Below are 23,789 nucleotides of genomic sequence, written 5' to 3'. Positions count from 1 at the left end.
GAGGGGTAAGGGACAGGGATGGGGGATGCATGTGGAGGGGATGATGTCACCTGTGGGAAGGAAGCCAAGGAGGCAGGCCCACTGCCCACAGGACCCCAGCACGTGCCCTCACCCACGGCCACCTGAGCGTCTGTTCCCTCCCACCATGGCATGTAAGCTCCCAGGGGTTCAAGATTTTCCTGTCCCTGTCCCCCTCAAAGTGCCAGCAGGAGGCGGCCTGGCCAGCCAGCCACCCTAGCAGTCAGCCCACCATGAGGCTCTGGCTCCTCGGGAGAAAATGGAGGCAGCTCAAGCCTTGTGGGCAGCCGAACCGGGATCTGAGGAGTGCCATCTCCGGTCCCCTGGGAATGGGCTGCAGGGCCAGGCTGGGAAGGGCTCACGGGGAACTGGAGGCCCAGTGGAGTCTGGAGGGTGACCAGAGCCCTGGGCTGTCTCCTCCAAACTCTCCCTTCCTTCCCACACCTTTCCATGGCCCTGGCCCAACAGAGAGCATTTCCAGCCAGCACCTCCTGTGCAGAAGGCATCCTGTGCCAGAAGGCGGAGTGGGAGCTCCGTGGTTGGGAGAGGGCCCCAGCGGGAGCTCGACACCTGTCCTGCCCTGTGACTTGGCGCCCATGTGTTCCAGGGTGGGGGAGGGGAGGGCACGATGCTCCTGGGACGATGCTCCTGGGATGGGACACTGCCGTGGACACCCAGGCTGGGTTGGTGATGGCTTCTGGTGGGAATAACAGCGGCCAGTTCTCTGGTCTGCGTGGCCTCTGCCCCTGGGAACCCCATTCTGGCTGGGCCAGGCTCCAGAGTCCTGCCTTCCGGGAGCCCGAGCCTCTCCTGGCCCTGCCAGGCCTTTCTCCCTCCTCCCTCATTAGGGGAAGACCCTTAGGGCCACTTTGTAGCCCTGAGCAGAGCAGGGTTCTGGGCACGCTGGCCTCCCCTTCTTCCCCACTGCCTCCTATCCCCGCTGCTCCCTGCCAGTCCCCGCTGCAGGGCGGGACGGATCCTTGTTGATCTTTGGGACCTCAGGGCAGCCAGTGAGGCCCAAGCAGGGCTGGCTGGGGCGGACTGCGGCAGTGTTTGGGGTTGGACCCAGGGGGCCTGGCTTCCACTGAGAAGAACAGCCAGGCACGGCCTGCACAGGCACGCACACCCGCACACCCATCTGTAGCTTCCTTCTAGCTTCTTCCTGCCCCCTTCCCGCGCCCTACTGCCCTGTGCATGGTTCCCACGAGCGCCTTGTCATCTCCTGTCCCAACACGTAATGTCTTTGCACTGGACACCTGGGCCTCTGCTTTGTGCCAGCTGCTGGGCCCAGCATGCCAGGTGCCCGCCCTCGGGCAGGAGGCCCTGGAATGGAGGCGGTGAGCTTACTCGAATGATAGGAGTGACCTGCACGGGGAAGGTAGTGTGCGGGCTGCTCAGGGAGCCCCCAGCCCAGGCGCCAGAGCCGGCCTTCAACGAGTCGCGCTGGGTCCGAGACCACCAGACCGCAGCTTCGCCAGTCCCAACTGGGGTGCAATTTGGCCTCCGACCAGCAGGCGGCGCCACGATCACATCTAAAAACATCCGTCAAGCCTCCCGGTTCTTCACCACTTGTGGCAGCTTCTCAAAACCATTCCTCTCCCCGCCCCGCGCTGCCCTCCTCCCCACTGCCCCCCCGCCCCTCCAGAAATCGGGCCCTGGAGAAGTCCTTACTTGGGGGATGAGCCCTTCCCTTCCCATCTGGGAGTCCGGAGATAGGGGGACCGCCAGGGCAGGCAGAGGGGCCAGTTTGTGAGAGAAAACTCTTTGGGTCACGTAGGTGCCCGGGACATAGATCTCGCTGTCTGGGAGGGCGTGGGGGGAATGTCGAGGGAGCTTGTTGGGAGGGGAGTGCGGGCTCTGTGAGAGCATTTCGGGCTTAGGGGATCGCGGGTGAGAGGCCCAGAAGAGGGAGAGCCGGACTTTAGTCTGTGAGCCAGAGGTGAGCCACTGGCCAGTAGCTGGCGCTGAGCCTGGACGGCTGGAAGAGTTGGGCACTGCGAGTGGGGAGCGGGGTCCAGTGGCCTCTTCCCGGCTGCCAGGGACCAGTCCGGAAGCGAAAAGAAGCGGGAAGTGGGTGCCCTGGTTGTGGACCACGCAGGGTAGGTCCCATACTCTGTCTTGGAGCGAAGCTGTGGGTGGTAGGGTTTCTGGAGATGGGGACGGGGACCCTGAGCTGGGTGCGGGGTGGGGGGTCCTGGGCGCTCTTCGGGAGCCCGTGGTGAGCGGGGCGGGTTAAGGAGGTGGGTTTGGGCCCATTTACCAAGAAGGGTTCAGTGGGGTGGGTTTGGAAAAGAGATGAGGGCGGTTTTGGGGGTTGTGAGTTTGAGGTGCCTGAAGGGGCACCAAAACAGAGCAAAAGAGACTGTTTCCGGTCCTTTTCTGCAGACGTGGAGCGAGCTTCACGTTGGGCCTTGCCGGGTGCCGGGTGCCGGTTGCCGAACCCTCTTTTGGAGAGTGTCGTATGTGTAAACTTGAGCCTCTCCTTGTCATCTCCGTTTTACATGTGGGGAAACTAAGGCACAGAGAAGCCAAGTGGCCCCACAGCCTTCTGCTTCTTGACTGCTTCTGTGCAAATGAGGAGCGCTCTCTGGGAACATGAGGGTGTGTGGGGACGTGAGGAAAAGACGGGGGGTTCTTCACCCTTCTCTGGGCGAGTGCGTGCTGTCAGTGTGAGGAAGAAGGGAGAGCCCCAGGCCTCGGTTCCATTTCCTTACATTCCCTGGGAAATGGGAACCTGGAGGTCTTCCGCAGGGCCAGAGCTGCAGCGTGCGGTCTGAGCCCTAGAAAGACCTCTCTGGAGTTTCGTGTGACAGATGGGGAGGAGCTGGTGGCAGGGACACAGGTCTGGGGAGGGCCACATGGGAGGGAAGGCAAGAGACGGAGAGGGCCTGTGCCCAGGCCGCTAAAGGGGGACTGGAAAGGTGGAGATCACTTGTCAGGGGCTAAACGGAAGGCGAAGGTGGGAAGGAGTCAAACCCAGGAGTGAGATGGGCTTATTCACAAGATGACGGACCAGACAGGACTCAGCCCTTCCTGCCCCCCACTTGGTGGCACATGGCCCACGGCAGCCACCTACTCTACCCTTCAGCTTAGTCCAGGCAGCCCTGCCTCCATCCCTGTCTCAGGTGCGCAAGCCATGAAGGGTGAAGTGTTTGGAAAATAACAAATGACCCACTTTGGTTGATGGGGGGCAGTGGTGACCAGTGGCTAGAGATTGGCCTGGAAAGTGAACTTTCTCAAGAGGGCGCTGGGGAGCCATTGAAGGGTGGTGACAGGATTAGATTTTTGCTTTGAGAGGTTTCCAGGATTTTTCAACCCTATCTGGCCTTTTGTGATAAATATAAAAACCTCATCTCCAGATCTCATCTCCAGGCCCCATGGAGATTAAAAAAATTTTTTTTCAGAGGGAGACACAGAGTGCACACCTGCTTGCGTGCACAGTGGGGGGAACGGGCAGAGGGAGAGGGAGAGAATCCCAGCAGGCTACACCCTCAGCTTGGGAACTGATGCGGGGCTCGATCCCATGACCTCCAGATCATGACCCAAGCCAAAATCAAGAATTGGACGCTCAACCAGCCGAGCCACCCAGGCACCCCTAGGCCCCATGGACTTGTTGATAGTTTCTGTCATTGCCAGGGAGCCAAGCCTGCCACACATGATGCCCCGAGAAGAGGCCTGATGGCTCTTTCTCAATTTGTTCTTATAGTTCCTTTAACGATGGCTTTATGTATTTTTAAGTTGGGTTAAGTACAGATGAGTTTAGAATTGCTACATATTTCAGGAAGTTGAATATTTGATCAAAATGTGGTGGCATGCATTATTATTACTGTAATGCTTTTGCCTTATAGTCTACTTTGCCTGACAACTTTCTTTTGGTTAATATTTTTTTCTGGCATATCTTGTTTAATCCTTTTCCTTTCAGATTTCGAATTTGCTTTATTTTATGGAGATATAATTCACATGTTGTAAAATTCATCCTTTAAAATGTACAATGTATTGGTTTTTAGTATATTTACAAAAGTGTGCATCCGTCACTGTGATCTAATTCCAAAACATTTTCATCACCCCCACAAAACCCCGTAATCATTAGTGGCCACTCCCCATTTTCCCCAACACCCCTACTCCCCCAAGGCCCTGGCCACCACTGATCTACATTGGATCTACATGGATTCGCTAGTCTGGTACTTCACATAAATGGAATCATACAACATGTGACCCTTTGTGTTTGACTTCTTAGGTCTAGCATAGTGTTTTTGAGGTCATCTGTGTTATAGCGTGTAAGAGTACTTTGTTTCCTTTTTTTAATTTTTTATTTTTTTAAAGATTTTATTTATTTATTTGACAGAGAGAGATCACAAGTAGGCAGAGAGGCAGGCAGAGAGAGAGAGAGGAGGAAGCACGCTTCCTGCCGAGCAGAGAGCCCGATGTGGGGCTCGATCCCAGGACCCTGGGATCATGACCTGAGCCGAAGGCAGAGGCTTTAATCGACTGAGCCACCCAGGCGCCCCTGTTTCCTTTTTATAACTGAAGGATGTTCCATCGTGTGGGTAGACCACATTTTGTTAATCCATGTGTCCAATGACGGACATTTGTGTTGTCTCCACCTTTCGGCTACTGTGACTGATGCTGCCATGATCACTTTGATGCAGGTTTTTCTATGGACATATATTTTCAGTCATATTATTTAGTAGAATTCACCTGTGAAGACTTCTGGGCTTGGAAATTCTTTGTGGGAACATTAAATAATTTGTTATTTTATCTTTAAAAAGATTTTATTTATTCATTTGAGAGAGAGAGAGTGTGTGAGCAACAGCAGGGGAGGAGTAGAGGGAGAGGGAGAAGGCTCTCCACTGAGCAAGGAACCCGAGGCGGGGCTCGATTTGGGGACTCCGGGATCATGACCTGAGCTGAAGGCAGGCGCTTAGCTGACTGAGCCACCCAGGTGTTCCTATTATTTTAATCCCAGTTTAGTTAACAGTGTTCTATTAGTTTTAGGTGTACAATATAGAGATTCAACAATTCCATAGGCCACCCAGTGCTCATCACAAGTGCACTTCTTAATCCCTGTTGCCCATCTTACCCATCCCCCCCACCTCCCCTCGGGTAACTGTCAGTTTGTTGATAGAGCTAAAAGTCTGTTTCCTGATTTGTCTATTTTGTTTTGTTTTTGTTTCTTAAATTCCACATATGAGTGAACTCATAGGGTATTTGTCTTTCTCTGACTTATTTCACTCAGCACTATACCCTCTAGCTCCATCCACCTGGTTGCAAATGGCAAGATTTCATTCTTTTTCATGGCTAATATTCCATTGTCTATATACCACATTTTCTTTGTCCATTCATATATTGACCATTTCCATTATCTGGCTGTTGTAAACAATGCTGCTATAAACATAGGGGTGTATGTACTCCTTTGAATTAGTGTTTTTGTGTTTGGGGTAAATACCCAGTAGTATGATTGCTGGGTTGTAGGGTAGCTCTATTTTTAACTTTTTGAGGAACCTCCATGCTGTTTTCCACAGTGGCTGCACCAGCTTTCATTCCCACCAACAGTGCAAGAGGGTTCCTTTATCTCCTTATCCTCACCAACACTTGTTTCTTGTATTGTTGATTTTAGCCATTCTGACAGGTGTGAGATGATATCTCATTGTAGTTTTGATTTGCATTTCCCTGATGATTAGCGATGTTGAGTATCTTTTTATGTGTCTAATGGCCATCTGGATGCCTTCTTTGGAGAAATGTCTATTCATTTCTTCTGCTGTGGAACAATTTAAATTACTAATTCAATTTATTTGCTTATTATAAGCCTATTCAGATTTTTTATTTCTTTTAAAGTCATTTTTGGTAATTTGTTTCTAAGAATTGTCCGTTTCATCTGAATTGTCTAATTTGTTGCCATAAAGTTGTTCAAAACATTGCCTTAGAATCCTTCAAATTTCTGTAAGTCAGTAGTGATGGCCCCCTTTTCATTCTTGATATTGGTAATCTTTTTTCTTGATCAGTCTAGGTAAGATAAGTTTAGTTGATATTTTCAAAGAACAAACTTTTGTTTTCATCAGTTTTCTCTATTTTTCTTCTGTTCTCTATGTCAATCATTTCTACACCAATCTTATGTTGGTTTGCTTTGGATTTAGTTTGCTTTTCTTTTTTTAGGTTATTAAGGTAGATCACTAGGCTGTTGACTTGAGACCCTTCCTTTTTTTTGCTGTTTGAGGCATTTAAAGCTTTAAATTTCCTCCTAAGTACTGCTTTAGCTGCATCCCATAATTTTGATGTGTTGAATTTTCATTTTCATTCTGTTCAAAATATTTTATAATTTCCCTTGTAATTTTTTTCTTTGACTTGTGGGTTATTTAGAAGTGTTTTGTTCAATTTCCAAATATTTTTGAATTTCTTAGTTGTCTTTCTGTTTTTAATTTCTAATGTAATTCTGTTGTGGTCAGAGAACATATTTTATATTATCTCAGTCCTTTTACATGTATTGAAACTTGTTTTATGGTGTAAGTTATAGTCTGTCCTAGAGAATGTTCCATACATATTTGAAAAGAGTACTCTGCATTTGTTGAGTGGAATGTTCCATAGATTTTAGTTAGGTCAGGTTTGTTCATAGTGTTGTTTAAAATTTCTGTATCATGGGGGTGCCTGGGTGACTCGGTTGGTTAAGTATCTGCTTTTGGCTGAGGTCATGGTCCCAGGGTCCTGGGATCAAACCCCACATTGGGAATCCCCACTCAGTGGGGGATCTGCTTCTCTGTCTTCCTCTGTCCCTCCTCCCTGCTTGTGTTTTTTTCTCTCTCTCTCAAATAAATAAATCTTTTAAAAAGTTTTCTATATTTTACTGATGTTCTTTCTAGTTTTATCAACTATAGAAAAGTGGGGTTTTGAAATCTCCAACTGTCATAGTTGAATTGTCTCTTTCTCCTTTCCATTTTTACTTTATGTGTTGTTAGATATGTATATGTTTGTAACTGTTATATCTTCTATGTCTTCCTGATGAACTGAACTTTTTGTTATTATGAAATGTCCCTTTTTTCTTTAATAATAGCTTTGGTCTGAAAGTCCACTTTATCTGATATTAGTATAGCCACTCCAGCTCTCTTATGCTTACTATTTGCATGATATATTTTTTCTATCCTTTTAATTTTAATCTATTTTTGTCTGTGAATCTGAGATTTGTCTTCTTCTTTTTTTAAAAGATTTTATTTATTTATTTGACAGAGAGAGAGAGAGATCACAAGCAGGCAGAGAGGCAGGCAGAGAGAGAGGGAGAAGCAACCTCCCTGTTGAGCAGAGAGCCCGATGCGGGGCTCGATCCCAGGACCCTGGGATCATGACTTGAGCAGAAGGCAGAGGCTTTAACCCACTGAGCCACCCAGGTGCCCCAGATTTGTCTTCTTCAAACAATATATAGTTACTTGACTCTTGCTTTTTCTAATCTCTGATTTTTGATTGGGGTGTTTAGACCATGCACATTTAGTGTAATGATTGATGGAGTTGGGCTTACATTTGCCATTTTGCTTTTTGTTATCTGTATATCTCCATTCTTTTTTGTTCCTCTCTTCTTCTTTGACTTCCTTCTCTTGTGTTAAATATTTTTATTTACCATTTTATGTACCATTTTATTTTCTGTGTTGATTTTTTGAACTATATATTTTTTGAATTACATTACAATATACATCTTAACTAATCACAATCCATGTCACATTAATACTCAATCTTGGTAAAATGTAGAGGCTTTGCTCCAATATAGCTGCATTCTTTCCCTTCTCTTTGGCACAGCTCATGTTATGTATGTGTATGTTACATACATATAGGTTATAAACCCAATAATACATTGTTGTAATTATTGCTTTCTTTATACAATCTTATGTCCTTTAAAGAAGATAAGAGAAGAAATGAGGAAAAATATATTGAGACTTTTATATTAGCACACATATTAATCATTTTTTTCTGGTCTTCATTTCTTCCTTTGAATTCAAGTTACAAACTGGTGTCAGCCCAAGACTTCTTTTAGCATTTCCTGTAAACAATTGTACTAGCAGTGAGTCTTCTCAGTCTTTGTATATCTGGGAATGTCTCTTTCTCTCTTTCTTAAATCTTCAACTTTTAATTTTTTAAAAGATTATTTATTTATTTATTTGACACAGACAGTGAGAGAGGGAACACAAGCCAGGGAAGTGGGAGAGGGAGAAACAGGCTTCCCGCTGAGCAGGGAGCGCGGTGTGGGCCTTGATCCCAGGACCTTGGGATCATGACCTGAGCCGAAGGCAGGTGCTTAATGACTGAGCCACCCAGGCACCCCAACTTTTTTTTAAAAGACTTTATTTTTAAGCAATCTCTACACCCAGTGGGGCCTGAACTCACAACTCTGAGGTTAAGAGTCATATGCTCTACTGACTGAGCCAGCCAGGCACTCCATTTAACCATCAACTTTTAAAGGACATTTTTGCTGGATATAGAATTTTTGATTGACAGTGTTTTTTCCCCAGTTCTTTGATAATGTCATTCCACTATATTTTGGCCTCCACTGTTTCTGATCAGAAATTAACTGCTAATTTTGTTGTGGTTCCCTTCTGCATGGGTCATTTTTTTCTTATTGCTTTCAAAACAGATTATCTTTGGCTTGTACCTTTGACTATGAAGTGTCTATGATGCTCTATTTGAGTTTATATTACTTGGGATTCTTTGCACTTCTTGGGTCTGATTAATATTTCTCATAAAATTTCGGGCATTTCTGTCATTATTTCTTCAAATGTTTATTCTGCCCCTTTCTCTTCTCCTCTTCAGAGCATCTCATCACACTCATTTTAGTATGCTTGTTGTTGTTCTATGGGTCTCTGAGGCTCAATCATTTTTCTCTCTGGTTTTCAGATTGGATTATTTATTTATTAAGATTTTATGTATTTATTTGAGAGAGAGAATGAGAAAGAGAGCGAGAGCATGAGAAGAGGGAGGGTCAGAGGGAGAAGCAGACTCCCTGCCAAACAGGGAGCCCGATGTGGGACTCAATCCTGGGACTCTAGGATCATAACCTGAGCTGAAGGCGGTCATCTAACCAACTGAGCCACCCAGGTGCCCGGGATAATTTTTGTTGATCTATTTTCAAGTTCACTAATTCTTTTTTCAAACATCTTGAACCTGCTCTTGAATACCTTTAGAGAAGTTTTCATTTCAGTTATTATACTCTTCAACTCCATTATTTCCATTTAGTTATTTTTATTATTACTTTTTATCACTTTAAAGTTTTTTTTTATTTATTTGAGAGAGAGATTGAGAGAGAGAGCGCCCAAGCAGGGGGAGTGGCAGAGAGAGAAGCAGACTCCTCACTGAGCAGGGAGCCCAGTGTGGGTCTCAATCCCAGGACCCTGAGATCATGACCTGAGCCAAGGGCAGACGCTTAACCGAATAAGCCACTCAGGTGCCCCTTTATTTAAATTTTAAAAAATGATTTATTTATTTTAGAGAAAGAGAGAGTGCACACAAACAGAGGGAGGGGCAGAGGCAGAGGGAGAGAGAGAACCCTGAAGCAGACTCTCCACTGAGCATGGAGCCCAATGCAGAGCTCCATCCCATGATGCTGAGATCATGACCTGAGCTGAAACCAAGAGTCAGACACTAAACTGACTGAGCCACTCAGACACCCCTCCATTTAGTTATTTAAAAAACTAATTTCTATAATCTAATCAAGAGTGTCTTCTTGTTGATTCTTTGTTGTCCTACTTTCCTCTAACTATTTAAACAATGGTTTTCTTTAGTACTTTGAATATATTTGTATTAACTGCGTATTACGAAGTTGCATGCTCTACCAAATGAGCCAGCCAGGCGCCCCCTTGTAGCTGTTTTTGTTGTTGTTGTTGTTGGGGGGGGTAGATTATTTATTATATCCTCACTTGGCCATAGCTGGAAGTCCTGCCCTTTCAATCTACTTTTTGGGGGTGGGGTGAGGTCCTATTATTTAGGTGTGTCTCTTATAAATGCCTTATAACTGGATTTTCAAAAAATCCCGTCTTTAACTAGAAAATTTAGTCTATTTATTTTGCTTAAGTGGTGTTTGGATTAATTTCTAAACTCTTATTTTATACTTTCTACTTATTCCAATGTTTGTTTCTTTATTTTCCTCCTTGACCTCTTGGATTGAGATATTTCCTCAATATTTGGGACTTTTCCTGTACTTCTTTGGAAGTAGTACACTTTATGGTATTCACTCTAGAAAATGTAGCATGCATATTTATCTTAACAAAGCTTAAAAGTATTCAATACTGATAACGGCCATAAGGTAGTAGCAGGGTCCAGAATTCACCTTCGCGCCCTACATCACTCGAAAACTTGGCAAAATATATGAATCAATTGTTTTCAGATGGGGGACAATAGTCCCTGAAGACCCTGGAACAAATTAAGTGAGCTTCACCATCCAGGCTTTCTGACTCAAGTAGAAGAAACGTAAAACGTAACTCGTAATGATAACCAAACAATCAGCCTATGAAAACAGACCCAGGCGAGTTCCGGCTTCTGGTCAGTGCGTCATCAACAGGCAACAATCTTACATCCATCAGAGAAGTGAGGTGACGGGGCAAACCACTGCTCCAAACACTGGACAGGCAGAGTTGGAGAATCACAGCTTAGCAGAGCAGAGCTGGGCTGGGAAAACCTGAACTTTAATTGAGGGATTGCTTGAAGTTCAGGGTGGACACGTCTGAAATTTCAAAAAAAAAAAAAAAAATCCGGGGAGGGGTGGCGCTGATCTCAGGGAGGCCCCAACGCTTTTAAGAATTTTATCTCCAGGAGCCCTCCCAGGTTTGCACAGTGAAGATTGGTGAAAAGTCTCACGCTTCCGGTGGCGGGAGGGGAAAGTAGACATTTTGAAATACACCAGAGCGGTCTGGTCTTACAAGGCCCGCCCCCAGGGCAAGTTAGTGCAGCAGATCCTGACCTACTGGGGTTTTATCAGAGTCCAGCAGAGGGCAAATATCCAGGTATAGCCCCTTCTAGTCTTCCTAGCCCACCTTACAGGCCTGTATTGAAAGGACACGTCTACAGAGAGAATTCATGCTTCTGCCACACTCTTGGGCAATCCTCCCTCTGGATCACTTCATTTAAAAGTTTTAAAAAACGTATTTTTAAAACTTTGCTATTTTTATTGGGCTGTTCCAATCTAGTAAAATCTGCGTGCAAGCTAAGCAAATGAAGCTTCTAGACAAGTCCCGGAGCTGTGCTCCCAATCAGACCATTGTCCCTTAGTTCCTCCAAGAAGAAAATCCTGGAGCATCCAGTGCTCGATGTCTTTATCTTTTCAATTAAAAATTTCACCTTGTGGCTATAAATTCTTGAGGGCCAAATTTCCCTTTTTTCCCCCACTTCTATCCAGATCCAATATCAAAATAAGCAAGTACCCCCACCCCTGCTTTTGGTGGGCCATTTTTTTTCCTAGGTCACCAGTTGTATTGGTTTTATGCTGCTGCTGCCGCAATCTCAGTGGTTTAAAACAGCAACAGCGTAGGCTTCCGGGTGGCTCAGTTGGTTGAGTGACTGCCTTCGGCCCAGGTCATGATCCTGGAGTCCTGGGATCGAGTCCTGCATGGGGCTCCCAGCTCCATGGGGAGTCTGCTTCTTTCTCTGACCTCATGCTCTCTTCCCTCTCTCAGATAAATAAATACAATGTTAAAAAAAACAAACAGCAGCAGTTGATTCTCTTACAGTTCTGGAGGTCAGAAATCCAACACAGGCGTCACTGAACTGCTCCTCCAGGAGATTCGAGGGACGAGTCTGTTGTTCTGCCCTTCCCAGCTTCTAGCGGCCGCCTGCATTCCTTACTGCCTCTTCCCATCTCTCTCTGGCAATGGACCTTTGTTTCCATTGCCACGTCTCCTCCTCTCACTCTCCTGCATCCCCCTTTCCCTTGTAAAGATGCCTGGGACGATGTTCGGGCCCACCCAGGTAATCCAGGACAGGCTCCCCATCTCAAGACCCTTGCCTTAATCACGTCTGTAGTGTGCTTTTTGCCACTTAAGGTAACATATTCACAAGGGCCCAGATTTAGGATGTGGCCATCTTTGGGGGGCTGATACTCTGCCAACCATGCCCATCGAGAGCATTGCCCGTCAAGAATGCTGGCCTCATGTGGGAGCCCAGGCAACATCACCCAGCTCCCATGGGAGGCATCGGGACAGCTGTAGGAAGAGGGTGTTCAAGGAGTGGTGGCGGCCTGGGCTCCTGGTTCCTGGGTGCGGACGCTCCCTGGACAGACGCTAGCCTGGGGGCCGTCTCCTCTGGACTCAAGGACCCACACTGTGAGTGCAGAGCACTTGTTCCCACCCACCCTCCAGCTTCCCTTCCACCTCTTGCTGTGTCTCTGTGGTTGGAAATCATTGTTTTAAAGAATGATTTGAGAGAGAGTGTGCACGCACAAGTGGGTGAAGGGGCAGAGGGGGAGGGGAAGCAGAACCCCACTGAGCATGGAGTCCGACACAGGGCTCGATCTCATGACCCGGAGATCACGAGCGGCGCTGAAACCAAGAGCTAGACACTTAACCGACTGCCAGGAGGAGCCTCATTCGCAGTCCAAGGACCAAATTCCATGCTGCGTCAGCTGAAGAGCCATGAGCTTGGACGTGCAAGACTGTCCCTATCCCTCCCCAGCTCTCGTCCTCCTGTGGCTCCCGTCAGCCCACCCTGAGGCTTGGCTCTGATGCCAGGCCAAGTCTTGGGGCTCGGCTGCCAAACCCTGTGGTCAGTGCTGGGTCCCCGCTCCCTCGACCTCTCCACAGCACCAGACACTCAGCATCATTGGGGTCTGTTGTTCGGTGTGTGGCCCAGGGTGGGGGCGGCTCTGTGGGAGACTGGGCCGGCAGGCCGCGTGGGGCCTGGATGGGAAATCATGGCGCGAGGGCTGGTAGTGTGGGAGTCCCCTACCAGCCCCACGGCGGGAGGCTCTGCGCACCGGCCCCTCTCGGGAGGCCTCCCTCTCCACCTTCCCCCAAGCCCTCCAGGGTGCTCTGGAAACAAGTTCCTCTGTTCGTTTGCTATCTTACAGAAAGAGTTTATTCAGGAACAATTCAAGAAAGCAACCGTGGTGTGGATTCCCAAGCGTGAGATGCTCCCACAGCAAGGACTGGGGGCCCTGGGCCGGGTGTGTGAGCGCGGACCCATGCACACATGTGTGCATGCACACCGCCCACCAGGGGTGTGCCCTGCAGTGAATGACTCTGTGTGTGCAGCTTGGCCCCTTCCCCCGCCCCCCAGATCAACCAACTGTGGCTCTGCGGGACCCGCAGTGGCCAAACCCAGGCCTCCTTCTTCCCCTTCCCCACCCCCAGCTCTTGCCCTGAGACCCCCATCTCCCCCAGCGGCAGTGTGGCTGCCCTCGGCCACAAAGAGCCCCAGTGATCCCTGTTAAGACATCTGGGGGAAGAGGAAAAAAAAGCATCTTTTCAAACGTCAAGTGGATAAACAGGGCGCCAGATGTGTGGCCTGCAACGGCTTGGCTGCTCCCCGGGCCACACCCGCCCCTGCAGCGCTGCCCAGCAAGGAGCTGCCGGCAGGGAGAGGGGCCTCGGTGTGCATGCCCTGCAGCCAGGGCAGCTCCGAGCCCATGTCCCCGGGGAGGCCCTCAGCCCCAAGGAGCCTAAGCCCGTGGCAGAAAAGCAGGGAGGTGACCAGCTGGCGGTGAGCCCCTCCCCAGAAGCGGCCATTTGGGGACAGGGGTGGGACTGTGAGCAGGTCCCCAGAGCAGGCACCCAGAGCAGGCACACACCCTCCTGCAGGGAACAGCTCCAGGGAGGCTTGAGGCCCAGGAATGGGCAGCCACCTGGATCTGTCCCTTGGAATGGGAATCCCCCCCCCACCCCCCAAACAAAAAAGTAACAGTCGCAGAAGAGGCAGGTTCTGGAGCGTGGTTCCGCCCGAAAGCGGCGCGGGTCAGGCCGGTGGCCCTGGCCCAGCTTATAGGCACATTTAATAGGATTCCCGTGGATGTTTCAAGTGGGTAGGACAGGTCTCCCCCGCAGCCACTCTGGAGGGGCTCCTGGCTCCGGCCTCTTCCCAACAGCCCTCCCCTGAGGTATTGCGCTCCCCCCCCACCCCCTGCCTTGCTTCCGGCTGAGCCCCCTCCCACCTCCCCCCCAAGCACACGGGTGGTCAGGGGCACCCACTGGGGGGTGGAGCGGGCCCCTATGTGGGGTCCAGCTCGAAGACACCATCGCTGGTAGGGGTGGTGAAGAAGGAGGGCGGGTCGGAGGCCGAGGACTTGTGCCCCCCGCTGCTGCGCTCCCGGGCGCGCAGCTCCTCCAGCCGAAGGCTACGCTCGAAGTCCAGCAGCTGCCCCATGAAGTTGAAGTTGGGTGAGATGTTAGACTTCTTCCGCTTGACCAGGTCGTACGCATCGTTGAGGGAGAGGTGGCGCTTCTGCATGAGGTAGGCCACGGTGACGGTGACAGAGCGGCTGACGCCTGCCAGGCAGTGAACGAGCACCCCGCAGTTCTGGGACAAGGCCTCATCTAGGTGGGGGCAGAGGGGAAGGCGGGGTGACAGGCGAGCCCGGCCCAGCCCCGTTCGCGGAGCCAGGTGGCTCTGGCCACCTTTGGCCTGGGAGCCCTGTCCTGCCTGAGGAGCCCTACGGCTCTCGATGGCGGCCTCTGGGAGCTGGTTCCAGCACCGCCCAGACCCCAGCAGTGCTGGTCCAGTCTTGGGCTCTGGGGATGGGGGCTAAGGCCCGGAGGAGCCGTCCTGAAGGAGGGGCAGAGGCCTCAGAGGCAGGCCTGGTGGGGGGGGGCAGGGAGGGAGGAAGAGGATTGCAGAGCAGACTCACCGATGAATGCAATGGCCTCAGGAAAGAACTGGGACAAGTTCTGGCTCCAGTGGTCTGAGATGGGGATCTGCTTGTAGTGAAAGTCACCATTCTTCTCGAAGAGGTTCGGGAGGTTGGGGGTGACGTTGAGAATGTAGCGGATGCCCAGCTGGGCCAGGCTCTCCACGTTGGCTGAATCCCGGGCGCTGCCCAGGTAGAGGTTGGGCAGGATCTGGACAGGGAAGGAGGGCAGCAGCCCCACTGGGGGGGGTGTGGCACCCTCTGAATCCAGGCCACAGCTCATGGCGTCGCGGTCCGGCTCGGATTCGGCATCAGAGCAGTCAGAGCCCAGGCAGAGGCCACCCAGCCCCACCACTGGGCTGGGCCCCGGGGCTGTGCTGGGGCCACCTCGGCTGCTGAGGCTGGTCTCACACAGGTGGGGACACTCCGCCTGGAATCTGCTGAAGCCGCCTGGGAGGGGAGAAGGGAACAGTTCCCTGGGGAGCGGGCTACTGAGGCGGCCAAGCACCCCTGGCGGCGGGGGGCGGAATAGGGAAATAACCCCGGACAACTCCAACCCCCAATGGGGCTTGCAGATAGTCCCAAAGGGAACTTGATTCTGCAGCCTGATCCTTGCTGGTGTCCCCGTGGGCGGCAACATGGGCGGCATGACCACCCTAGCTCGGACAGCGAGTACCCACTGGGCTGCTGGAGGTGGGAACTTCTGGGCTTAGGCAGAGCTCCACCCCCCCCACCGCAAGGGGATTTTACAGCCTCGGGTCCAAGCTGAGGGGAGCACGAGGGCTTGTAGTCTAGATGGGTGGCCACCTCCCATCCAACACAACCAGGGGCACCCCAAGAGCTGGAGCCTGGGAGAGAGCCCAAGATTCTACCTGGATCAATTCAAAGTTCCAAGAAGGGAGCATCTCCTTCGTCTACAGATAACATCTATTTTCCTGGGCTGGGGGGGGGGGTGGCAGCCTGGAGATCCAACACTTGCTGCATTCTGTGCTTTCAGAATGCAGGAGGGACGACAGTCTGGGGACACCCCCCCCACGCCATGAGGAGGTGCGGAGCTGGCTCTGTTGGTTCATGGGAACCCTGTTCCTACACTAGACCTTTGGGTGTGTGTTTGGCTCATCAAGGGGCAGAGGCCTGTCTCAGCCCTGCCATGACTATGATGGGACGCATCTCTGCCTTCTTCTGCCTTCACTGCTCCTCTCTCTCTCTCTCTCGCTTTCCCCTTCCCGGTTCCGGAGCCTTTGCAGAGCGGCTGGCCTCCGGTGGCCCCTGCCTCCTTTGTGGGTGAGCAGCTCCAGGAGATGGTGACCTCAGCCCAGGCGAGGAAATTGGGAGCCTGCCCTTGGTACTCCATTCTTGAGCATCCTCTAAGCCAAGGCTGGACCGATTCTCCCCATTTTCCAGACTCAGAAACTAGAGCTCCCCAGGGTGAAGGGCTTGCCCAAGGTCGTGCTCAGGGGAGGGGACGGCACCTCCACTTTCGACGAAATAAGTCTGGTCAACTAACCTAGGAATACCCTGGGAAGGGTGGCCCTGCCCCCTCCCCCCAGCGCCCCAGGGTCCTTCCCAGGCCGGGTGCCCAGCGCCCGCGCCCGCGCCCCCGACCACACCTACCCTGCAGGTAGTACGCCAGGTAGCCTTCCTCCCGCAGCTTCTGGAGCAGAGTGCCCAGCACCGAGTCGGCCTCCCACTCCTCGGCCTCCGCCTCCCCGCGCCGGTGGCGGCCCCCGCCCTGGTCGTACAGGAGCACCGGGGCGGGCGGGGGCGGCTGCAGCGGCGGCCCGGGCAGGAGAGCGCGCACCGACAGGCTCCCCCGCCGCAGGCGGCGCAGCAGCAGCGCGGGCAGCGCCACGCTCAGCGCCCCGCCGATGCGCGCCGACTCGTACAGCTCGCGGCTTCGGCAGTCCAGCAGCAGCAGCTGGGGCCGCTGGGGCGACAGCTCCCGACGCAGCCACAGGCACGAGCGGCCCAGGCCCTCCATGGGCTCGCGGCTCCGGGCACGTCGGACCGCCGGCGCTGCGGACAGAGGGCAGACGCGCCGCGTGAGCCCGCGTTCTACGCGCCCCGCAGCCCGGGGGGCCGGAGCCGCGAAGCCCCGCCCGCATCCTTCAGAGGGACTCCTGGGGTCCCGCAGAGACACCCCTCCACCGCCCGCAGCGAGGAGGCCTCTCTGCGCCTCGGGCCCCCCAAGGAAAACGCCCAGGCAGACACTCGGGCGCGCGGCGCTGCTGCCCGCTGCGGGAAGGTAAGTGTGAGGGGTCCCCCAGAAGAGGAAGGCCCGGTGCCCAACGGGCCCTTTGAGAGTCGCGGGTCCTTTCCCGGGCCCTTCTGGGGCGGCCCAAGGGTTCGGCCACGTCCTTTCACACCCCCTTCCAGCGGCTCTCGCTCGGCCTGCCTGCGACCGCTCCCCAAGTTCGAGCCTCCGACTTTGGGGACGTGCGCGTGTGAGAGGCGGACCCAGGGAGTAGAGGTGGCGCCGAGGGGAAGGGCCCCGGCCGGCCTTCTCCGAGCTGCCCCAGCCCTGGTGGCCCCCGGGAGGAGAAAACAGGAGAGAGACCTGGAGCGTGGTCGGGCGGCGGGCGGCCGCGCGGGGACTTCCGAGCCAAGGCCAGCGCGCAAAGCGGGGCGCCGTCCCCCGGTAAGGGCGTCCCGGGGCCCGGTCTCCGGGGAAGACGGTGGCTGGCAGGGCAGGCGCGCACGTGGAAGCCCCGAGTCCCGCGCCGCTCTCAAGCAGGCTGCTTCCTGGCAGCGGGACCCAGCTTCCACCTTGGAAGCCGCTGCCTTTGGACGTGGAGTGGCCGTTTGGAGGGGCGGGGCAGTGGGGGCGGGCTCATGGGGGCCAGCGAGCCAACGGGTGCCAGCGAAGCGGTCGGGTGGGCCCCCAAGTGGCGCGCTGAGCTGGGGCTTCCACCCAAGCGGGACAGGGGCCGGGGCAGAGGCCAAGGGCAGGTCAGGGGCCCAGCAGGGGACCAGCCTCGGTTCTTCTGCCCCTCACCAGTTGGCCGCTGGAGGCAGGGGGAGGGGTAGGGCTAAGTAAGAGCCCAGAGCCCCTGTCCCAGAAGCTGCCTCCGGCCCTACTCCCTCTCCAACTCCGACTGCAGTGACCCCCATCCATACATCAGAGCCACCCACCACCTTGGGCTTTTCACTGAAATCATGGAGGGGAGGAGGAAGCAAGACCAGAAACCCGCTGCTGTCTTCTGGCCCTGAACTCAGCCCAAGGGCAAGGCGTGCAGATGACAGCTTCTGGGGAACCCCCAGGGCTTCCCCCCTGCACAGGCGTCACCCAAGGCACCCAGGAGCTCTGAGCCTCCAGTCCTAACCTGGGGTGCTCTGCTCTTACCACGCTTCTGTCCTGGGAGTTATCCCCAGCGTCTCCCCCTGCCTCCTCCCTGGTCAAGAGCCAGGTACTTTGTACTTAAATTGATCTCTTACACCTTACACCTCTGCTCCCCGCACTAGCTGAGGGCCTGCACTGGACAGCGGTTGACCAGGGTGCCGTCCCAGCTTCCAAAGCCCTCTCCCCCCGCCTCCAGGGAGACCTGCCAGCCTCAACCACCCCCCAGCCTGCTCTGCCCTGCACCAGACCTTTGTTCATCACAGGCCAGAGGCCTCTACGCCTTCCACGGACACAGGTTGGCAAACGCACAGGACATCGGGGTCCCTGCTTTCTCCATGCTCCCAGTTTAGCGGGATAGGTCAGTAATAAACAGAGAGACTGAGCAAGATAATGCTGGGTGTGATAAGTGTCCCTTCCCCGCTTAAAACCCATCGAAAGCAAACAGCAGAGTTGAAGGAAAATGTAGAGCAGATAAGATAAAGCTTGTACAAATGAATCAACAGGTTAAGACTCTGATAAACAGGCAAGGAACCAGAAAAGAACCAGAAAAGACCGCTTGAGGGAAGAAATGCAACTGGTACCGAACCGTTGGGGAAAGGTTCAAGCTCAGGTATGGAATGCGGGTAAATTTAAGAAGCAAGGTGACCCTTCCCACCTGTTGCGTTGGTAAAATGTTCTCAGAATGAGTACACCCAGTGCTGCAAGGGTTCTGTGAAATCGGCCCGCTGCTCTGTTGCTGGCTGCCGGAGGATTCTCCATCGGCCCGGCCCTTCTGGAAATTAATCAGTCCTACCCGTCCAGAGCTGCAAAGGAATCTACACCCTCTGGCCACTTCTGGGACTCTAGCCCAGGAAACTAAGTAAAACGCAAGACGTATGACAAAACCACCCAAAGGCCAGTGTTCAGGATAATCAAGGTCAGTGCCACTGATGAAGACTCCTCTCCTGAACCACGGAGTAAAAAGAGAAAACTCAGGAAGGGATATTAGGGAGAGGATGGATTACAGAGAACCAGGCCCTCCAAGGGGCCTCCAGTATTCCCCTCCTTCCCTCCCTCCCTGGCCCAGGGGGCTGCCAGCCTGGGACTCATCTCTGGCGACAGCCCACGGTGGCCTGGCCTCTGGTATGAGTCCCATTGGCTGCATCCAGGCGCTGTGTCCTCCTGCCCCCAGCCCAGACCTCCCTCCTCTGACGCCTCTTAAGATTCTGCTCCTTTTTCAGGGACCCCCCCCTCCCCCCGCCCGCCACCAGCCTTCCTGTAGTCTCCTTCCTCTGTGCTCCAGGCCTCAGTTCTCTGAAGCCGCAGTGCCTAAGAACAGCAGTTTGGGGCTCCCGAGGTGCCCAGGCAGGCTTTCTGGAGAGGGGTCCCTGGAGGAGGCCAGGGGTGTCTCTCTGGGAAGATGACAGGGGCAGGTAAGGCAACTTCGGCACCGGTGAACGGAGAGGAAGCTCGCCTCCAAGAACCCCCCCCCCCCAGTGGGCTTGTGCCAGAGCCTGGCGCTCTCGGCTCCTGAAGAGGCTGCCCTGCACCTTCCTCCTTCCGCCGGCAAGCCCACCTACGGGGGAAACCGGTGGGGGGGGCAGTATGCAGTCTCGCAAGTGAGTACTTGGTGCCCAGCGCCAGCAGCGCCCGCTGCGCCAGCAGCAGGACACACTGGAACCTGTTGCCACCTCCGCACTGCAGGGCTGAGCGCAGCCAAGCCCCCCGCCCCCAGCCGGGCGGGCCAGCACTCGGGCCCCCTGCAGCGCCAGCTCTGGGCGCCAGCCCCGCCCCGCGCCCGCTCCCGGGGCGGGCTGGGTCGGGGGAGGCAGCGCTGCGCGCCCAGGCCTCACCGAGGCCCACGCGGCGGCGGGTGGAGCCAGGCCGCGCACTCGCCGCAGGGTGGGCGCTGAGCCTGCAGCTCCAGCGCCCCGCCAGGGGCCTCCGGCCTCCACCCCGCCTGACCAGTGCCCCTCGGAGGCCTCAGGGACGCCACAGCCCATAGACCCCACGCGCGCTGCGTGCGCCCTCTGGTCACCGGAGCCTCCGGAGAGCGGCTCCCCGCCTCACCCTTCACCCCTCACCCCGAAATGCACGGTTCCCGCCGCCGGGCTGTCGCGGCCCAGTCACATGGCCAGGAGCACAACTCCCAGCGACAGCGTCCCTGCCAAATCCAGGGTCTTTTCCACCAAATCCACTTTCCGCTGGGGATGGCTTTCTGCTTTTCCTGGTCGGTCTCCTCGCTGGACTGGGAGTTCCTCCAAGGCAGGAGCGGGTGTGCGCCCGCCCCAAGCTGGCCCCAGCCCCCAGTGCAGGACCTGGCAGACGCCCGGCGGCGACGGCGCTCGCAGAAGAAATGCTTGTTAACAAAGAAGTCATGAATGAATGAAACTAATTGTTGCATGAGGGAGCCCAGGAGGGTGCTGATCCCGCTTCTCCTCTCAGAGGGTCACACACATTCCCCCGCCCCACAGACACGCACGGCAACACCCCACACAGGCCTCCCCTGGTGGCACAAGCAGACAGGCACATGGACCGCAGCGGACTCCTGTCCTCCTGGAACTGACCTACTATGTGCGGGCCTGGCAACTGGCATTTCTCTGGTCCCAGTTGGGCCCCCTCGCCTTTCCTCCCCACCCCACCCGAGCCCCACATCTAAGTACAGTACCTTGCACCCCAAGTGCCTTCTTTATCTCTTAGGGAAGAGGCCAAGCCTGTCGCTGGGGAGACTCAAGGTCCGTTTAGCGAGGCGCCCTGGAGGCCTCAGGTCGGTGAGCTGCTGCCACCCAAGGTGAGCCAGAGGCACCTGGCAGGGATGCCACCAAGTGCTGCAGCCTCTAGAGCCCAGGCTCCAGGTGTCAGGGGGTGGTGGTGGGAGGGACTGGCGGATGTGCTTGGGGGTGTTGGGGGCTGTTTGCAGTGGAGTTGGGGCAGGGTGCTGGAGGGTGTAAACCCAGCAGGTGGGCATAGGTGTTGGGGTGTATGAGTGTGCACGCTGGGGATGCACGAGCTGTGTGCCTGGGTACTGGGCCAGGCTGTGGGGCGTGGGGAGTGTCAGCTGCTGGGGCAGGCGTTAGTTTGGGGGCTTCACTCAGGGGTAGGTGGATCGCAGTGTCTCCGGGCTGGGAACGTGGGTGGGGTGTCTGTAATGAGCACATGGGGAGTTGGAAACGGTGGTGGCACGGCGAGGAGAGCTATGTTAGTGCAGATACGGCAGGGATGTATCGTGTGTGTATGTGCGCGCGTCTGTGCGTGTGTGTATGCGTGCGCGCGCGCGCGCGCGCCTGGGTGTGTACGGAGGCATGGCACGGTCTGGGATGGGTGCTCGCTTGAGTTGGGGCAGTGATGGGTGCTGGGTTATGGGCTGCTGCTGCGTACACTGCAGGGACTCGGGTCTGCGGTGCGTGGTTTGTGCGTGCAAGTGGCAGGGGATGTGCGTGGCAGAGGACAGGGAGGTGCATGGGCGGGATGCGGGGGGCGTGAGGTGGCAGGATCCAGTGGGTCTCGCAGGGGCGCGTGCGTCGGCCCCGCGGGGCGCGCGCTGCAAGACTTTGGGGTGCAGGGTGGAGGAGCTCACGTCGGAGGGGGCGGCCAGGCTGGGTGGGGGTGGGGTGGGTGGGTGCCGGGGAGCCGCGTGCTCCGCTCACCTCCGCTCACCTCCTCTCACCCCCGATCCGCTCGGCTTCCTGCGCCGGCTCCGCGCGTCGCAGCCGGGAAGTTTCCGAAGCCCAGGCGGCGGGAAGCGCCACCGCCGCTGCCGCCGAGCGCCACCGGAGCCTCAGGCGGCGGCCTCGCCTGAAGCCGAGGGGCCGCCGCCACCACCGCCGCGGCTGCGGAGGGAAACTCCAAATCCCGCCTCCGCCGCCGCCTCCTCCCCTCCCGTCGCCGTCTTCTCCGCCCCCTGCCCAGGAGGGGCAATGTCGCCGGCGGCACGCAGGGAGGGATCGGGGAGGGACCGCGGCCTGCCCAGCATCTCCCTCCACCTTCCCCGCCCCCGGCCGCCTTCCTCCCACCTGCAAGACGGTGCGCTCCGCCCGCTCCCGACCTTCTGTCGGGGGGGCTGCAGCGCCGGACCCCAACAGCCCCGCCGCGTGGGGGCCTCAAGCTGAGTGGGGTGGGAGACCCAACCTAGGCTGGACCTGGGCTGGAGGAGGGCCGCTCCAAAGAGTCTACGCTGGCTTCTACTTCCAGCCAGGGAAGCCAAGGGGCCCGTGGAGGAGCGGGCACAGCTTGGCCCCTAGGGCCACCTCCTACTGTCACACAGGAGAGGGCACAAGGTCTATCTGGCAGAACCATAAATGCCCCCCACCCCCCCCACCCCCCACTCCCAGGTCCCTCTGCACTGCCTTCTCCCATTCTCATGTCTCAGACTCTGGCTAATAATAATAGCGTTTGAGCATCAGTGCCTGGAAGGGGTGGGGCCAGGACGCTGGGGGAGGGCCTGGGAGGGGGCCTTGTCATCAGGCCCACTTTGCTTTCCTCTGCAGCAAAGGCCATGAGCATCTCTGTCCAGGACCTCGTTTTGTGCGTACACCAGTCTGGGAGGCGGAGGGGACCATTCGGTGGGCTAGCTAGGGAGACTGAGGCAGGGGCTTCCTGGAGTCCCACAATGGTGTAGCGGCAGAGCCCAGCTGGGGGCAGAAGCCCCGGCTGAGTGTAAACAGGGGACTCACTGGGCTTTTGGCCTCACTGGCTGCCGCAGGGATGAGGAGGCAGGGGCAGCACACAGGGGCTCCCTGGTGAGTAAAGGGTGACTTGGGCCCCGGGAATGTGGTTCAAGGGATGCTGAGAACCCGCACGATGCTCTGGGCTGTTGGGGGCCACCATCTGGCTGGGCCTCCAGTGCGTGTCTGCTCAGGGCCATCAGAGCCAGGCAAGGCCAGGCTGGGACGACATCAGGAGGGAGGCGGGCTGAGCTGGGATGCCAGCAGCTCCATGGAGGCGGCCTGGCGGCCTGGGCTCCCGCCTGCAGCAGTGCTGAATTCTCCTGAGTCACTTCCTGGAAAAGAGGGGAGAGAGGCAGCTTTGTCTCTGGTGCCTCAGTTTCCTCATCTGTACGGCTGGGGAGAGGGGAGGCCCTCCAAGCTTTGCTGCACTTTCAGGGCACGGTATATGAGCCCAAGCAAGGTCCTGCGGCTACCAGCCGGGCTCACCTGCCTTGTCTTCTGGCCCCTTCCCCTGCGGAGGCTCACACTGAGAACCCGCTCGCTGCTCTTGGCCCTTGGCCTTCCAGGAGGGCCTTCCCTGGGAGCCCCCGAGCCTGCTGCTGCTTTCACCTCCTCGTCAGTGGCAGGGCACCGGGGCCAGGCCCATGGCTGCACAGGGGAGCCCCCGGGGCTGTGTGTGGACCCTGCTGCTGGAGGGACCCTGCGCTTCTCTGTCAGGCCGCCACTGCTGGCCGCTCTCACGTGGGAGGCCTTGGCAGACAAATCACCAGAGGCGGAAAGCTGTGCCCTGTGGCACTAGGACCATCGTATCAGGCAAAACATGAAAACATATGGAGATGGGAAAAAGTTGGGGCTGGCTTTCATCCCCCCCCCGTCCCCCTTCCTCCCATTTGGGGAAGATCCACCTGGCTGTGCCCATGGCCCAAGGCACTCAGTCAGCCCCCTGCGCTAGAGTGACTCCGGGCTGAACACTGGAGGGGAC

The 23,789-nt window shown here is 55.3% G+C and overlaps 1 protein-coding gene across 4 annotated transcripts; it reads right to left on the bottom strand.

Moving 5' to 3' along the window:
• Positions 1-13,897: 13,897 nt before the first annotated feature.
• DUSP9 (dual specificity phosphatase 9) lies at positions 13,898-21,951 on the bottom strand. Of its 4 annotated transcripts, none has more exons than XM_032846368.1 (4): positions 21,788-21,951; positions 16,436-16,837; positions 14,822-15,271; positions 13,898-14,510 (listed from the first exon to the last, which is right to left on the bottom strand). In XM_032846368.1, the coding sequence occupies exons 2-4, from the start codon at positions 16,800-16,802 to the stop codon at positions 14,185-14,187; spliced, it is 1,143 nt and encodes a 380-aa protein (XP_032702259.1). In that variant the 5' UTR covers positions 16,803-16,837; positions 21,788-21,951; the 3' UTR covers positions 13,898-14,184. The 4 variants fall into 4 exon arrangements, with proteins under 4 accessions (XP_032702259.1, XP_032702258.1, XP_032702257.1 ...); XM_032846367.1 differs by lacking the exon at positions 21,788-21,951 and adding an exon at positions 20,225-20,465; XM_032846366.1 differs by lacking the exon at positions 21,788-21,951 and adding an exon at positions 18,817-18,863.
• Positions 21,952-23,789: the final 1,838 nt, after the last annotated feature.

The sequence above is a fragment of the Lontra canadensis genome, unplaced genomic scaffold (assembly GCF_010015895.1).
Source record: "Lontra canadensis isolate GAN:19392208 unplaced genomic scaffold, GSC_riverotter_1.0 scaffold174, whole genome shotgun sequence".
NCBI lineage: Eukaryota > Metazoa > Chordata > Mammalia > Carnivora > Mustelidae > Lontra > Lontra canadensis.
The sequence above is the reverse complement of the archived record's forward strand: the minus strand, read 5'-3'. Positions and strand labels throughout refer to the sequence as shown.

Excerpts from the sequence above, each read along its gene's own strand:
- DUSP9 (XM_032846368.1), bottom strand. The coding sequence starts at position 16,802 with ATGGAGGGCCTGGGCCGCTCGTGCCTGTGGCTGCGTCGGGAGCTGTCG. Across the intron at positions 15,272-16,435 it reads CCTGGCGTACTACCTGCAGG|GCGGCTTCAGCAGATTCCAG; the intron begins GTAGGTGTGGTC and ends CTCCCCTCCCAG. Across the intron at positions 14,511-14,821 it reads TGAGGCCATTGCATTCATCG|ATGAGGCCTTGTCCCAGAAC; the intron begins GTGAGTCTGCTC and ends GCCCCCACCTAG.